Genomic DNA, 17,876 nt, shown 5'->3' with positions numbered 1-17,876 from the left:
ATTTACAAAACGTTTACAGAACAGGTTTTCGATTTTTCGGGTAGTTTTGCTCAGCCCTAATTGGAGTTCCCCTTGGAGGTTAACGGACACAAGACCGATGAGGCCGCCACAACCTATCATCATCATCCTCGATTCCATATTAATTGGACAATTTAGAACTATGTCAAATTACAGTTTGATAGTTGAATTGCTGTTTGTCAAGCATAGAGGCTCATAAGATCAACTCCTTAATATTAGATGTACAACTATATCTGTTTTTCGTAAAAATTGTTCTTATCCAAAAGATCTACTCATTATATTCCACACAAATTCAGGTAGATTGTAACTACACAGATCATCAAGCAATATTATTAAGCAAATTAAATGTAGATGATTCCCCTTTTTTGAACTTTTGGATAGGAAAGAGAAATGCGTTTAGAGACATAAATCCGATAAAGTAGACCCATATGGTGGATTGCATGGGCGGAGCTAGAAGGGGACATGTGGGGACACTTGTCCCCCCATTTTCAAAAAAAAAAATTTTAAAAAAAAAAATTAAAGAAAAAAAATTAAAAAAAAAACTGAAGTGAGACAGAAAGAAGAAGAAAAGAAATTGCAAAACTAAACCCTAACTTTCACAATTCTCAATTTCTCTCTCTTCGAAGTTCGAAAGTTGGAGACTTAGAGTTCTCAGGCAGTCAGGCTCGTCGGCGGCACTTCGTTGGTTCGTTCGCGTCTTCTCCCGTCCAGTGGCGGTGTCGGGTGTCTTGCTGACGTTGCTGTCTTCGGTCTTCCGCCCTTTATTGGCTCCACCCCTGCTCCCGTCGCCGGTTCTGTTCACCCAAATCACCAGTTCGCGACTTGGAGTTCGACAGACGACAGTTCGTGTCGCCGGTGTGCGGTGTCGGTGTTGGTGGCGGGTGTCTTGCTGTCTTCGGTCTTCCGGTCTTCGCTAGACCCAATTCACCCAAATCAATGGAGGTATGTAAATCTGAATTTCAACTTATTACTTGTTTAATTGATGAAATTGTTGTATATATCAACTTATTACTTGTTAGTCTTTTTTAATTTCGATTGAGAATTATTGTGGATTTGACGATTTTGTCATTTGTGGGTATTGAAGACGAATTTCAACTTATTACTTGTTTAATTGATGAAATTGTTGTATATATCAACTTGTTTAATTTCGATTGAGAATGATTGTGGATTTGTCATTTGTTGATTTGTGGGTATTGAAGTTTTGAACTTTGAAGTATTGAACTTATTGAAAATTGAATTGTTTAATCTCTGAATTATTGGTATTTAATTTTTTTCCCCTGTTTTTGAGAATTTAAATTATTGAAATGTATAGTTGAATTAGAAATTTAGAAATTAGAATCTTAGGTTTTGTTATTATGTAATGATGTGGATTGTGGAAATTGATATATAATTTTCAATTTAATTAGGAAATGTCAAAAGATTCACCAAATTCAAACAAATCCAAGGCAACTAAACAACCCGATCTTCGACAATTCTTGTTTAAAAGAACGAAACTCAATAAAAATGGGTCCAACGAAAATGAGTCCAATACTTAGAGGAAGATTCGGTGTACGATTTTGTCCCCCCAAGTTGAAAATCCTGGCTCCGCCACTGGTGGATTGAGGGAGGATTAAAAAGAGAATTTCATTATCGTAAGAGAAATAAAGTACTTTCTCTGTATTTTATTAATTGCTTCATTTCTTCATGTGCGGATGGATATAAGTGGAGAGAAGAGTGAATATAAAAAAAAATATTAAAATATGATATGAGGAGACCAGTTGTGACCTAGTGGGGAGGGAAAAGGTAAAATATTGTTAAAAGTTTCAAAAAAATTAAATGGAACAAGTAATAAAAACAGAGGGAATATATACCAACTTATTAAAATGGAAGGGAGTAAAAATAGGTTCAAGAATCTCGTCATTTGGCATGGCCTTTTGGCTTTTGCTATAAGCTTAGTAACTACGAAGTACAAGTTAACGAGTTAATTTGATAGCATAACTAGGGTAACTAATACAAGAAATCACCAATTAATTACACTGTTTAGTGGATCATCTCAATCTGCAATTAGTAGGTATACCATCATGCATACTTGGATAACAACTAAAACACATTATTAATATAGAAAAAGCCAATTGAATAAAATTAAAGAAAATCACACCAATTTTATCAATAATTTGATATGTTAGAAAAATAGGGAACATGAAATTCATGCAATCTGTCTTTGAGTTTTCTTGCATTTCTGGTTGTTGCTTTGCAATTATTGCGGCCAAATCAGTGAATAGATGAAATCCGAAGAAGAATGTAGCTACTTGGACATTGTGCACAAATCATACACACATTCATATGCCAATTGGGTCAATTATAATTGCTTTGTGATCCACAACAAATCCATAGCACAAATCCAATTGCATATGTCCATTACATTCTGTGCAAGATTTGGAGTTTGCTTATGCCTTTACCTACCTTGCCTTTTTGTGTATGCAATGTTTCTATATGCTACGAGGGTTGCCTAAGATACTTTAAATGCCTTATTATGCAGATGATATTTGATCTTATATCCCACCCTAAGACTTTAAACATGTAATTTTATATTAGACGATAACTTCGCCTCTGTTCTCTTCACCTTATAAAAATTATACTCGGTAAAAGTAATTTTGATTTAATAAAATAATTTCTAAAAATCAGTAACCGTAAAAAAGAAATATAATAGGAAATTAATAAAAATAATTTTTGTTCAATAAAAATAAGGTGAAGAGAACATGGTCTTCATCTCTTTTTCTGTTCCACTGAATTTTTTTTTATTAATTTTTAGCTAGGTAAAGTCAATAAAAAAAAAATTAAAGAAACCTAATAATGTAGTGAATGTGAGAGTAAAGTGTTAATCCTCAGATTCTACGACAAATTCAATAAAACAAACTAAAAGAAAACTAGGGAAAACATAAAGGGATAGAGAGAGTAACATAGTCGATTAAGTGATCAAACACTTGAGTAGCCTTTTGCTTTTCAGATTTTACCTTTAACTTTAAAGAACATAAATTTCTAAACTTCTAGCAAAAGGCCTTTGATATGGACTGTGGGTGTACGCAAAAGAGTCAAAGTAAGGAATTCCTCTGGCCCATACAAACTACAAAAATGTGTATAAAAATGCCCCACAAATCATCAATTCCTTAATTTACAAAACTTCTCTTCTCCACTAAAAAAAGTTGATCATATTTCTCCCAATCCCAAAGAATCCTATACTCAACTATGGCTGACCAATTTACTACAACAACCGAGTCCATAGTCATGGCTGCCCTCTCCACACTCACCTCTTCTCAACTAAACTCATTGTCTCATTCTCTTTCCTCCACCTTTCGCCGCCACAACCACCACCTTGCATCACTCCTCACCTTGCCCACCCTCTTCACTCACACCATCAACCACCTCTACTCCCTCTCCCTCTCTGAAAAATCCCTCCTCGTCGCCCGCCACCTCCTCTCCTTCCTCCACCTCCTTACACCCTTCTTATTCCCTTCATTGTCCCAAAAGTACATATCCTCCTCCAGTAGGGTCCGCCTTCGTGATCTTGATTCCGTCCTCTTACTCTTATTCTTCTGTGAAGTCCGCCAGCACCAACCGACAACCCTGGAGTCAGTATCCCCTGCACAGTGGCAGGGGATTCTGAAATTGTATGGCTCTGATACCATGTTAAATAACCTATCCACTGGCTTTGCAATGTCCCTAACACCCTACCAAGTGCTAGGGGCATTTGTAGACCTGGTAGTAAAGTGCAGGAGATTTGTCAACACCAAAGGGTGTGGCAACGTGATCGAGGCTGGGAAGGAGGTAGCCGCCTCAATTGACGCAGTGGTGGCATTGCCATCGATCGAGAGCTGTGGTGGAGTAGAGTGTGTGATATGCAAAGAGGAAATGATAGTAGGAAGGGATGTATGTGTATTACCATGTGAGCATATATTCCATTGGAAGTGTGTGTTGCCTTGGCTTACTAAAAGAAACACATGTCCTTGTTGCAGATTTCAGCTGCCCACGGATGATGCGTACGGAGAGATTCAACGGTTGTGGGATGCCATTGTTAAACTTGGTTAAAGTACAGAATGATTTCTTCATATTAGTGGATGTTAATTTAAGTTTAGAATCAAATATTAACAATTAAGTAGATAGAAATACTGGTATATGTATGTCCCATTTACAGCTTGTTTTCCTAGCTGTTTATACAACTATAATCCGGTGGGAATTTTTGTTTTATTTGTTTTATGTTTTTTTTTTTTTTTTTTTTTTTTTGGTGTGTGTATTTGAGGGGGGTTTTAGGATAGAATTTCTTAGGATAGTAATCAATCTAATCACGCAATTGTTCTTATATTCCGTACGTGACAGGTAATTTGTATGGAGTGTTAATAGCTTAGGCATCCAAAATTCCAAATCACGTGAAACTTCACTCCTCAGCCAAAATTGTACACAAATTTTGCCAAATTACAAAAAAAAAAAAAAAAAAATTATCTTATAATTCTCATTTCTTTACCAGTCACACTAATCATTGTAAAGTTTCGACTATTAATATTTATATAAATTATAACACTAGAGGACTTAAATAATCCCTTCGTGTACTAATAAGTGTTATACTTATTATATGCGGCCGTGTTTTAATAAGTTTTACACTTCTTTATTTTGGCAAAAAGCTACATTTAAATATGATATATATCTTCTCTCATGGTCCCCACCCAAACTTACTACTTCCTCCGTCCTTAAAAGAACGACCCTTTTGGGGAGTTTTCACGGGTATTAAGAAACTTAAGTTGGAAGTAGAAGAGTGTACAAGAAAACTAATATACGTACATTGAAAAGAAAAATTTACATGAGGTTTGCAAAAAAGTAGAGAGAGAAATTAATAAATATATATATAAGAAAAATAAATAAATAAAAGCAAAATTTGCATGGGGAAGTTAATTTTGCACAAATATTATTGCAAATTGGAGGGTATTTTAATGCAAATAAGATGAAAATTTTGGGACTAAAATTTGGCCAAAAAGGTCCTTCTTTTAGGAACGGAGGGAGTACTACTTTTTTATTATTTCTTTTCTCTCAAATTCATTACTTTTCAATAAACTATCAACTCCACTATTTTTCTTTTACAATTTTTTAATATTCCAAATACTACCCCACTTACCTCATATTTTATTTAAGTCAATTATATTGTCTAAAACTATGTGCCGATCAAAGTGTAATACTTATTAAAACATGAAGGAAGTAATATATTTTCGTTGGTACAAATTACAAATGATGGTCAAATTAAAGATTAATTAAGGTTTTCCTTTATTGTTTGTATGGAATGAGCTTGATCTAAATACCATAAAACTTGTCAATACTTTAGCGGGGCTAAGACAGTGGTAGATGACAAGGAATTTTTATGTGCCGCATGTTTGTGTGTAAGTGTATCCATGTGACGTAGAGTATAATAAATGGCACAAAAATGCTTTCTATCTTTGTTATTTTACGCCACCGAAAGGCACTTAATTAAGGCAGGCAGATAACAATGCTAGAATATCTTTTGTGAGAATTGTGACTGTATAATGTACTAGTAATGCATAAAACTTACAAAAGGTATAACCTACACCCTCTTTTTCTTTGCCTTAACTTTTTATATACTCCGTATACAAGTATATATAGTAAAAGATATACGGTGTATAAATATATAATCAAAATTAGTACTTGTATATAAATGTTTTTAAGTCAATTTATAGCATAATATATAATATTATTCGTTATTAAGTAGGATCTTACGATCCGATTCTATCGATTCGATCTCACCCCCCTCATCGATCCAAGGTAGGATCCCGATCCTAACAACCTAGCTCGCATCACAGTCATCACCATAGCTAAACCTGCATGTATCCTCTCTATGCTTGATCAGAGTATATAGGCAGGAAATCGTTCATATTTAAATGAGAACTAAAGGTCATCTACAACACCAATTAAAATCAATCATTGATGAAAAAGACTATGTTAGATAACTGTCAAGTTTGTTGTACGTCGTCTGTAGGAGCTGGGCTCTCAAGTGGCGTGGGGCTGGGGCTGGGCTTCAAGAGGTTGCACTTCTAATTTTTTCTTCTTCTCCTTCATAATCACCTGTCTTGGCATCACTTCTAGCACAAAGCTTCCTCCATTCCAGACAGCGGCAGAGACCTTCAGAATTTGGAAGATCACAGACAGTTCATATGACAGGAAGATGGGAACAGTGAGTGCCATGGTTGCCACAGTAAAAAGAGCCTGAAAAACTATATACATCAACATTCGATTCTGGTCCCCGAGCAAGCCACTCAGTCGCCACAATATACTGTTTGCTTTTTGAGCTTTCTTTGAAAGTTCCCTACATTATTCAATATATATTCAGAAAGTGGACAACTAAACCAATTTAAGTCTTGGAGTATAAAATGGGTGCCCAAATGCTCTTTCAATCATTATAGTCACCACTAAGTTACGGGCTTCCAGTCACTGTCTCTTTCAATAACACAATTCATAGTAATATCATTAACTATCAATACCTGTAAGAGGTCATGACTTCGGGATCTCGCATAAGCCTCTGTCTACGCAGCACATTAACTATCAGAAAATAGAGAACTTGCCAAAGGGTGTAAGCAACCAATGGGACTAGAAATAGCCATGTCCACAGGTATGATTGGTTTTCTACATAAGGCCATGAGACTCTACGATCAGTTCCTTCAGGATGCATGGCAGCAAAGGTGGTTGGATTCCACCACCGAATAGTAAAGAAAACCAAACCTGAAAAACAATCACATTAGATATTCAAGTTCTGAGCAGCTCAAGAAAAAAGGTTCTACCCTCTGTAATAGATTGGAAAATCAAAGGGAAATAGAAAAGAAAAAAAAAATAAGGAAGAAGAAGATGGCTTAGGGGAAAATAAATGATTGTATTAGCAATGCAATCAAATCATTACTAAGAGAATTACAACCCCAGGCCTTTGAGTGGCTGGATACTACTATTAACAAACTAAAACAAAAGTAAAACTTAATTGCAATATTTTCATTATTCCCTCTCCGTCTAATCTCTTCAATATATATAGAGCAGCTCCCCTTCCTTTCTCTCAACTACTTCATTTGTTCCTCTCCAAGCTAATCCTAACAGACTTACTATGCACTACCAATATTACCCCACTCCCTATACCCAATGTATTACACTCTTCCTTGTGATCATGAAAGCATATAAATTGTAACCTTCTGCACTCAGTGCAAACTGCAAACATTGCACTCTACCAATCTACCTTTCAGCTCTTAGTAACTCCATGTATCATGCATAAAATTACTGACTTACAACTACTTAATATGTATCGTTGCACGGGTTTCATTGACTCAAAAGTTAATATGTTCTGAAAAGGTTATCTCTAAATTTTTCGTCGTCCTGTCAATTTACTGAAGCTACAAAATTGTCATAGCTTGCTAATACCAATTAACCTGATTGCATAAGCACAAATGCAAAATACCCTGCCAAAATGTTAATTCCACTAAAAAATGCCTCAGCAACCAAGTTATTCTAAGAAGTAGAACAACAGATAAGCTCTAAAGTGCAGGTTTCTGATTCTGAGCCAAAAAAGAAGGAACAAGCAAAAAAGACATGCAGACAGAAGACAAGGTGATAAACTCATAATATTTCCGATTCAACAAGGCATAGATTGCCATGACATATTTACAGCAAATTGACAAATCACGTAAAAATATGTTATTAGTTGTTACATTTCTCACATTCTTATTCAAATCCATACATACTGTCCAAATATAAAGTAAGTTTCTGAGAGCCACGACTTGCCATGAGGTATTAAGAGCATAGAGTAGAAAAATGATTGATAAAAAAAACTTCATCAGTCGATTTGAATTCTTTACTTACCAGGTAATAGGTGAATAAGGACACTAGTAATTTTGTCAATTGAATTAAAAACTAAGCTACATCTCCACACAATAATTGCCCATGCTAAAGGTCCCTGCAGTTGCAAGTCAGGAACAGATTAAGATGAATAAAAGGAAATTCCCCAACCAAAACTAAAGTAGCATCAAAATAAAAAATAAAAAATAATTCACGTACCTCAGCAAATGAAAAGCAAACCATAAAAAGCTTTTCATTTTTCGGATACATGAGAAGTGTAACCAAGAATATTGTATTTGCATAATAGCAAAAATCCTGTTACAATAAGAACAATTCACAATGAGAGGCATTTCTTCGTATTTTATGAATAAAAAAAAAAAAAAAAAGTAACGTTAAAAAGAGATATGACAGCACCAATAGAAGCTAATCTGTCCTGTTCTCATGTACTTTAAGTGTCAAGATACAATAAGGAATGAAATTTTAAATTAACTTATTGGCCTCAATAAGCAGCAACATAAAGTAAACCAACAGTCCAGAAACTGCGTTGTGATACACTCTTGACTCTTGTATAATGCATTAGTCAAAAAAGAACATTCAAACTTCAAGATGGTATATACTACAAGTATATAGGCATAAGCTCACTTCATATACCTCCATTATTGAACTGTATCCCAAGATCGTCTCAAAGATTAATTATCACCCCTTTCCTTGTGTAAGAATTTTAATAATAGTTGAAAGTCCTGATGAGAACATTATTTACCTAGATTCTAAGAATACAGTCCTATTTTGTCCAGATATTTTTTCAACCTTACCACATCTAACAAGACTCAAGTAATTGGTATCTCACTGTTATAGTGTATACAACTAACGACTCAAATCCCTTTACAAATTCAAGGCATCAAGCTTTGCAGTGTCATTCTTCAGATTAATTAGAACATTGACATGAGTTCAAGTTATGGGTAGAAACTTAGTCACAAGATTATAATACAAAATTTTATAAACTGAATATATGAATACCAAAATGTGAAATGGAAAATTTATCTCAGGTGCAAAATAAGAAAGGATAAATAATGTCAGAACTCAGAAGTCAACCTTTTACAGAATTTAGACAGGATAAACCAATATGTACATAAGCATAGTATATCAGCCTATAAGGCCATTACAACATTCACAGTGAGCTCAGGGAAAGTGGCTGACATGGAGATGGTATATGGAAAAATAGAATCCAACAAGTCCTTCAATCCTAAAATTCCCACAAACTGTAAATAAATAAAAGTAATAATGAATTATTACTACTATGTCCCAAAATATTGGAACCATATCTAATACGAATTTTGAAGAGTAATATGGGAAACTAAATCAAGATAGTGTTACATCATTATAGCATGGTCTTAAATAGGAAATGTGGCCTATACATCAACAAGGCTCAACTTGACAGCTCTGAGATATGAGAAATACAGGATGGAATATTGGCTAATTGATGCTGTTAGTTGCATGCATGCATAGCATGTCCAAAATATTAAATATAAATGGAAACAAACCCGCACTTTTCACAAAATCACCACCACTGCAACAAGACAAGGCTAAATTCAGTTCAGATGACTGTCTTTTCTATTTTGTACGGAGTAAAAATCTAAACAAATTGCTAGCTGGCATTTATTTTACAACAATTCTTACTTACAGAATCTGAGTTTGCTTTATAAGTCTAATTAGCTGCCATTCATTCTCCCTAGCCCCTAGGGAATCTTCCATCTACAACAAAGTCGTGATCTAATTTCCTTTCTCCGTATGTGAGTCATGTAATACGTGGATCAAAGAAGAAGAAAACGAAAAAGCACAATTTGATGCATGGAATCATAATAAAAGTAAACAAAGGTATGTCCTCTGAAAATGTATAGCCCCTCAATAAAATAAAAAATAAAAAATAAAAAATAAAAAAAAATCTTTTAAGACCACTGCTCACTTGATATGGTTTCTGATTAGGGGATTTTTCCCCACCAATCACCATCTGACAAGTGGACCAATCAGGTTCCGCCATGTGTCCGTCACATGGGCCAATAGGGGCCTGCCACGTGTCAAGCAATGATCCGTCCACCATGGACCAATTACGACACGACACGTGTCCTTCCCATGACACCTGGGATAACCGGTCACCTAGGCCCAACTCCCGAGGGAAGCCCAATCAGCCCAAGGTTAACCTAAACCTAGATTGACACGTTTCCCGAGGTTATAATTACCTCCCTTAATCCTCATTAAGGGAGAGAACACGCAAAAAACGTAGATTACACACATTAAACACTCTCACCTAGAGAGACCCAATCACATTAATTTCCGCATTAATTACTCCTTAATCAAGTACTAACTTGACCGTCGGAGGCGGATCTCCAATCATCCGGAGCATCCGTTTGTTTTGCAGGTACAGGCGTCCGGTTCCAGTCTCGGAATTGTAACTCTCCCGCAGGACATCAGAAAACCCCGAAACATTTGGCGCCGTCTGTGGGGAGAGTACTTCTGAGATGGCATCCACGTCTGTACCGACTCCTGAAGAGAGGCGTCCCTTAGACGACCCTCAAGTTCAGTCGGACCACGATACTGAGAATGAATTTGAAGTTGAAGCTCACACAGCTTCAGACGGGACCCTAAGGGCCCGACGTACCCGTCATACCGAAAGGAGGGAACGGGAACATCTTCAAACTGGAAGCGAGCCAGCAGGCGCACCGCCTGTTCGGCAGCAGCCGACTGATGGGTCTCTCGGCAAGGAATGCAAGTGAACTTTCAATTTCTGGAAGGCCGCCTCAGCATCCGGCCCCCATTCAAACCTTGCCTTTTTCTTAATTGCCTAGAAAAAGTATAGGCATTTGTCGCCTGAACGGCTAAGAAATCTTCCCAAGGCCGCCAGACAACCTGTTAACTTCTGAACCTCTCGGATGGTACGAGGCGACTAGGTAACAATCATGTTTACTTGGTCACTCCTTCAAAATTTTAGTATGAAACTAAAAAGGTGTTCATACAGCACCTGTTCACACTAGATTAATATGGCGGGAAACAGTCGGCCTAAACGGGATCATGTCGGCCTAAACCACTTTCCTACTTGGTTAATTTTATATGACGGAACCGCCTGCCTAAAGGGGATCCAGTCTTTAAAATGGTTCGAATACCGATTGGATAAATGGCCGACTGATCGTCTAGCCTGGAAACAGACAACCAGTCGTCCAGGGGCATAGGCGGCGTGACTAACTATTCGTACCTGTCTGCAACTATCGGCCATGTAAAACAGTCGGTATAGTGTACAATTGGATATCAGAATATTCAATACTTAAACAAATTTGAAGCAAAACAAAAAAATTCATTAAAAAGAAGCCGGTCATTAAAGACCGGCAAAATATTCAGAGCCCCGGCCCCCTGGCCGGGTAAATAAAAACAAACGGCACGCAGGCCGTGGAAAGAAGACATAAAGCTTAAGAAGGGGGCAGATCTTCAATATTAGCAGCTGCCGCCTGGTCAGCACTCTTCTTGCTGGACTCGGCTTCAGCTGCATCCTTCTTTGATGCATTACCCCCAAGCGGCACAAGCGTCACTACCGGCTGCTCCTCCTCCTCCAACGCCTCCTCCAACGCCTCTTCCTCAGCAGCCGCCAGGATCTCCTGATTATATCTATCAGAACACTGGCGGTACGTTTTTTCCCATGAGGCAAAGTCGGCATTGGGGAAGAGGCGGCCCCAAGTCAACCGCTGGATTTGAGCAGAGTCTTCCATCATCTCCCGGACCTGCTCTTTCTTTTCTTGCTCGGCCTTTTCCGAGAGCTCCTGAGTAAGACTCTTCTCCTGGGTCACCAGGCGTACCTTTACGCTCGCCAAAGATTTCTCCAAGGTTTCGTATGAGGACATCTTTTGGCGAAGAGGTCTCAGCTCGGCCTTGAGGTTGTTGATGGTCGCCTCCAGCTCGCTATTCCTCTTCTGGGCCGCCTCTAACTGAGCCCAGATAGCGGCGGTAGCCTGCGCCTGATAATAAAGAATATCAATGGTCAGAACTTCATTTTGGGCAATTTGAAACATTGCCTTATCACAGTCAGAGGCGGCCATAGCTTTTGCAGCCTTTACCTCTTTGTTCTTCCGGTCAAGCGGCTTGCGAAAGCCGTTCACTCGGAGCAGGGCCTAAGTAAAAAGGGGAACAGGCGTCAGTTTCCAAACAAAAAGAGAAAACAGGCGTCCTGGAATTCAAATACTCAAAAATATGCTAAGTATACCTCAGCAAGGACCCCTGCAATCCCGTCTAGGTCAAGGGTGCCGACACCCCTGACCGCCTCCCTTTCAGCTGGAGGAACGGCCTTGATCATAGACTTGGCCACCTCGACCAAGTCTGGCTCCTGAGGGCCGGCTGCATCAAGCATAAACAAACGGATTAGACCTAGTAAAGAAGGGAGCAAGTCTAAAATTTACAAGGACAATTTCATACTTCTAGGTGGCCCAGCTGGAGTTTTAGAAGAAGTGGTCGGCTGTTTCTCAGCCGCCGCATGTTTCCCGGCAGAACCAGGAGAGCTCGCAACAGTCGTCCTCCGGGCCTTGGGGTCCGGCTGTTGGGAAGAAGAAGCTCTTGGAGCGCCCGTCTAAAAAAGAAGAAAAGAGTCGGTATATGCATAAACACAACTCCAAAAAGAGGGTGAAAGGTTCGAAGCCCACCAAGGGTGCCCCCTTGTTGGGGGAGTCGGTTGAAGACTGTTGCATGATGGAGGCCCGCAACATGGCCGCCGCAGTCTTGGAGGCGGTAATTTTGCTCTTGGCGTCCGCTGCAAAAACAAATAGCAAAGTTAATAAGTCATAACAAGAAATGCACGGAACAGCAGAGTATTCGACAGGCCGGCTACCTCTTGAGCACCGACTGCTGAGGCCGCAGGCGGCCAAAAAGTACTCGTCGTAGAGCCATTTGAAGCTCAGGACGCAGTGCAGGGGTACTTGCTCTCGTAACCCTGAAGTAGAGTTCACCTTCGACTCTACTTTGAAGAGTCCTTTATCTAGGATCTCTTTCTTAGCCTTGGGGGGAACAGGCGGCATGCTGCGGCCGCCTGCAAGAAGGGGCGGATTCCTGTTCCACCTGTTGAAGCGCTTGTTCAGCTCTGTGTCTGAACTCTCAATGATAAGGAAGGTGCTCCGCCAGTCCTTCCATTTGTTTGCTTTACCTCTCGTCATGAGGTAGCCCCTGTGACTCGTCAATTGATACCAGCCGGTACCGCCTGCCTTAGGGGGCCGGCTGAGGTAGTTCATGTGGGCGAAAGCCTCGAAGCTCGGCTCCACCCCGTGCAGTTCGCACCCGGCCACATAGCCGAGTACGTTGACCCAGGAGTTCGGGGCTAACTGCCATAACCCCAACTCATACCCATCCAAGATCCGCTGAACAGCTGGATGTAGTGGGAAGCGCAGCCCAGCCTTGATGGCCGCCTCGTAGCAGCCAAAGCAGGCGCCATCGTAACTGGTACCAGCCGGCCATACGACTGTGTCTTCTGGATCCGGCACGAACACTAAAAAGTCGGGGCCCATTGTGTGGTTTGCGATAAAGCTCTCCACTTTCTCTTGCATGGCCGTGATCCGGCCCCGAGGTACCGTGCAGTAGTAGGGGGTATTTTGCTCTCGGTGAGAGGCGGATGGCTCCGCCCAATCGTCCCCCTTCTCAACTGCGTGAGAAAGCCTCGCCTCTTGTAGGCGACTGTTTTTCTCTTCTGTGTCCAGGGAAGCATGGCCAGAAGAGCTAGACTCGGAATCGTCCTCTGACGAGTCCGAAGAGGACGACTCTTCCCCTCTCCCGGAGGGGCCCGCCTCCTCTCCTTTAAAAGGAGCAGGAGAGAATGTAGAATTGTCAACTGTAAAATGGGAAGGGGTCACTTTGACTCCTCCCTCCGGCTTTCAAGCCGCTTTGTTTCACTTCCACATCTGGCCAGATGTTTCACTAATCGGCACCCTGTGGGAGGAGCCGTCTGAGTTTGAGATCCTGGCAGTCTTTTTTGTTCTGGCCATCATGCTCTGCATAGACACAGATACAGTCGGACTTTGTATAAAGGGCAAAGATGGGTCCAGAAAAGGGCAGGCGGCACTCCTAGTTCTAGATTCAGCCGTCCCCGGTGACCGGCTGATCACTAACCTAGGTCGTGTCGTGTGCTTCCGTGGTGCCATTTCAAAAAAGAATAAAGTATAGAGAAAATTAAGAGTAAGAGAACCGACGGTTACCCTGAACGAGTGACGATTGATGATGTTCTGAAAATCCTTTGCAGTCGGCTTGTCAGGCGGTAGGCAGAAAGGGTCCAAAATGTCAGAGCAAGTTCAGGGGTCCGAATGTTCTCTCACAAAGTTTTCAAGTGTGAAAATGACCGAAGTCAACACTCCTTTATATAGGCGAAGTGAGAAGGCGAAGGGTCACTTCCAGAATTCAAAATTTTGGCGGGAGAATCTCTCGGCCTCTCGCCGAGTGACACCTGCAGCAGGCCGTCGTCTGTTACAGGGCGATACCTGTCACAGGTAACACGTGACCAGTCACGTGCCACCTGTGAGGGGCAAATGATTAGGGGATTTTTCCCCACCAATCACCATCTGACAAGTGGACCAATCAGGTTCCGCCATGTGTCCGTCACATGGGCCAATAGGGGCCAGCCACGTGTCAAGCAATGATCCGTCCACCATGGACCAATTACGACACGACACGTGTCCTTCCCATGACACCTGGGATAACCGGTCACCTAGGCCCAACTCCCGAGGGAAGCCCAATCAGCCCAAGGTTAACCTAAACCTAGATAGACACGTTTCCCGAGGTTATAAATACCTCCCTTAATCCTCATTAAGGGAGAGAACACGCAAAAAACGCAGATTACACACATTAAACACTCTCACCTAGAGAGACTCAATCACATTAATTTCCGCATTAATTACTCCTTAATCAAGTACTAACTTGACCGTCGGAGGCGGATCTCCAATCATCCGGAGCATCCGTTTGTTTTGCAGGTACAGGCGTCCGGTTCCAGTCTCGAAATTGTAACTCTCCTGCAGGACATCAGAAAACCCCGAAACAGTTTCCCTTCTTAAAGAGAAGGCTAATAAGGGCATGCAATACGCATCTTGTATGCCTTGAGTCATTCATTATTTTTAAAGTTATTCCAGGATTAATCTGAAAGAAAAAAAATACTTTGTAAGGAGTATTTATTATCCTTTTTTCTCAAGATTGGGTAATGACTTATCATTATATTACGCCGTTAAGCACAACAAATGTTACCCAGGTTAAATGTTACCCACAAAAATTTAAGCACAACAGGAACTCCATTTACAGCCTTACACAGTTACATACTTACATCCATACCATTCACTAATGAATCCTGTACAGCTCCCATAGTCCCATCCAAGTTGTAAGCACCAATAAAACAAAGTAACATAACTTTGGATTTGGTTGCATAAAATTTCTTAGCTAGCCTCTTTCAATAACTATATGTGATTTTGTTGGCAGAATTTCAAATTTTATTTACTAGAACAATGAATCTCTTAATATATAAACTTTTCACTGAAGAGAATTATGAGTCTGCCACAACAGTTACAAGGATGTTCATAGCATTGTCCAGTCCAAAACATACTTTAGATGCGTAATGAAGAAATAATGGTAGGTAGTTCAGACCAGACTTACCAAAAGATAGTAATGCCACTTCTTGTACCGATAGTAAATCCATCTCAGTGGAACAAATATGACATAAAATAGACAATACACAATAGGAACATCTTGTGGCCCTGAAAATTAAAAATTGGACAATAAGTACTACGATTCAACAACCTAAATCTACACCTAAAACAAAATAAATGCTGCAAAACCAAAATTCAGATTGGTAAGAAATTTAAGACTCACTTGCCCCAAGTAGAAAGCAAAATCCTCCAAACCCAAGTACACCACACAGATAAGTAACCTGAGATCAAACAATAAATCACAAAAACCCCACAAAATTTCAGCTGCGCTTTTAAACAAACACCTTATATACATTCAATAAATCAAACTAAACAACCAAAACCCAAATGCCAAAACAACTCAAATCTATAAATAACCATTAAATTTACCTTATTGATGAATCTTTCGTGTTCTTCAGCTTGTTTGGCAATCCTCTCAGCATGTTCAGAGATAATCTTCTTCGTTTTCTCTCTAGTTTCTGCAACTTTCTTCAAAAATTAAACAAACCCATTCAGAATCAATCACAAAAAACCAATCAAATTTTTAAGTGATCAAAGAAAAAAACAATCAAATTTTTAAGTGATCAAAGAAAAAACCAGAAAAATTGTTGGGGTTACCTTAGATCGATCCTTTAACCTCTGTTTAACTTTCTCAAATGAATGTTCATATTCATTGATTTCTTCAAATCCCTCATCACTGCTGGGCATTTTGTATCCGTTACTTACCAATTAAGGTTGCTAAAAATTGTTCAATTGATCAATAAGATTATATAAATTTCTAAAATTGGAAGTTTTTGATGCAAAATTTGATATCGAGAATATTCAATTAAGTGAGTTTTAGGTTTTCTGACAAGATAATTGTTAGCAATACACGTCAAAATTAAAAATGAAATTATAAAGGTGGTAAATTAAAAAGATTATCTATCGATTGAATCTGTTCATACGTGGAGTCGTGGACAGTGTAGATAATGTCCACGTATGAATCTTGGAACTTTCTGTTTTTTTTGCCAAATTATTGCAGATTTTTCTAGAAAGAATATTGTTTTAACTTTGAAGTATGGTCTCAATTTGTTTTTTTCAGTTGAATTTGTTGAATTTGGCTAGACTCACCAATTGGGTTGGGTTAATTCGGTTCAGTCGAATTGGGGGTTGTAAGTTGGATCGTGTCAATGTGAGTTTAAGGTTTAATTCAATTTTATGTACTTCGTATTATATTCGCTTCTATATAGATTATTAAGTTGGTCAACCAGGGTCAAAACTTTGGGTCATATCAAATCGAATGAGTTCGGATCAGATTGACCTTTGAACACTCGGGTCATCATGATGTTATAAGGAAACTTTTTATGTGATAATTTGTGCATTAGAGCCTACTGACTGAAATTCTACAATGTCATAAATTTTATGGTATAAACAAAGATTGTTTCTTGCTACGAGTAACGGCCAAAGAGGCTAAATGTTATAATCACACGACGGTCCTTAAGAGCACCCCTATTGATTGCCCTTTTGTAGTGGGCATGAGAAGAGAGAAGATGAAATCATATTAAAAAATAAAAAAAAATGAGCATTTTTGGAGGGAGAAATGTCATGACCTTTGGCAAAAGATGGGTAAAGAATTAGAGTACGCCACTTGTCCTGCTATAATTGGATGATAGTGTTTTTTTATATTTCTTTTAGTGTTTTAGTACAAGTATAATAATTAAGAAAAAATTTATGACCAGGGCAACCAATGAGAGTATATGGGCATAAATGGGTATGAGAATTGGGCATAATGAGGTGGAAGAGAGATATATATTAAATATATGATGACCACCATTAGCTTGGGCAACCAATGACTTTGGTCTAAAACGAGTATCTATGCAATTAGAAAAACGTCCACTTACCCACACAACCATATGAAATACATCTAGAAGTGAAAGTGTCATCTCCTACAGCAAGAATAACATTCTAGTTCTAATTTGCACACACCGGCCTGTTGTTCGTAGCCTTTGATTTGGATGTATAATCAACCATACAAAAACTAAGTTCTAGCGCAGATGTGCTTAGCTATAAAACTAATTAATATTCGAACAAGTTTTTGAACGTTGATAATCATTTTATGGGTTATCCTAATCCCTTAGCTTAGCCCTTTCTCTACTCTGAATCTGACGGCGAAGTTCCCTGCAAAAGGAGATCACTCTAGTTAGTAGTCAGACATTACTTTGACCCCTAAAAGTTATCTGCAATAATCTCATTGTAAATAAGTATTTTTATTTCAAGTCTACTATGTATGAAAACAACTTCAGCATTGCAATTGGACTAACGACTTCCAGGTTTTGAGCA

General features: G+C 39.1%; 2 protein-coding genes across 2 annotated transcripts; one reads left to right on the top strand and one right to left on the bottom strand.

Moving 5' to 3' along the window:
- The first annotated feature begins 2,807 nt into the window (after positions 1–2,807).
- LOC110683018 (E3 ubiquitin-protein ligase SGR9, amyloplastic-like) lies at positions 2,808–4,242 on the top strand. Its single transcript, XM_021859356.1, has one exon. The coding sequence runs from the start codon at positions 3,244–3,246 to the stop codon at positions 4,081–4,083; it is 840 nt and encodes a 279-aa protein (XP_021715048.1). The 5' UTR covers positions 2,808–3,243; the 3' UTR covers positions 4,084–4,242.
- A 1,625-nt stretch (positions 4,243–5,867) lies between these two features.
- Positions 5,868–16,433, bottom strand: LOC110683017 (uncharacterized membrane protein C776.05-like). Its single transcript, XM_021859355.1, is given in 9 exon segments — positions 5,868–6,060; positions 6,062–6,361; positions 6,537–6,774; positions 7,894–7,987; positions 8,089–8,184; positions 15,526–15,626; positions 15,742–15,799; positions 15,948–16,046; positions 16,176–16,433. Coding segments are annotated over 9 exon segments (1,128 nt in total). The 5' UTR covers positions 16,266–16,433; the 3' UTR covers positions 5,868–6,008.
- Positions 16,434–17,876: the final 1,443 nt, after the last annotated feature.

The sequence above is a fragment of the Chenopodium quinoa genome, unplaced genomic scaffold (genome assembly GCF_001683475.1).
Source record: "Chenopodium quinoa cultivar QQ74 unplaced genomic scaffold, ASM168347v1, whole genome shotgun sequence".
NCBI lineage: Eukaryota > Viridiplantae > Streptophyta > Magnoliopsida > Caryophyllales > Amaranthaceae > Chenopodium > Chenopodium quinoa.
Note: the sequence above shows the minus strand (reverse complement) of the source record. Positions and strands in the feature narration are given on the sequence as shown.

Coding starts and splice junctions, on each gene's coding strand:
- LOC110683018 (XM_021859356.1), top strand. CDS start 3,244: ATGGCTGACCAATTTACTACAACAACCGAGTCCATAGTCATGGCTGCC.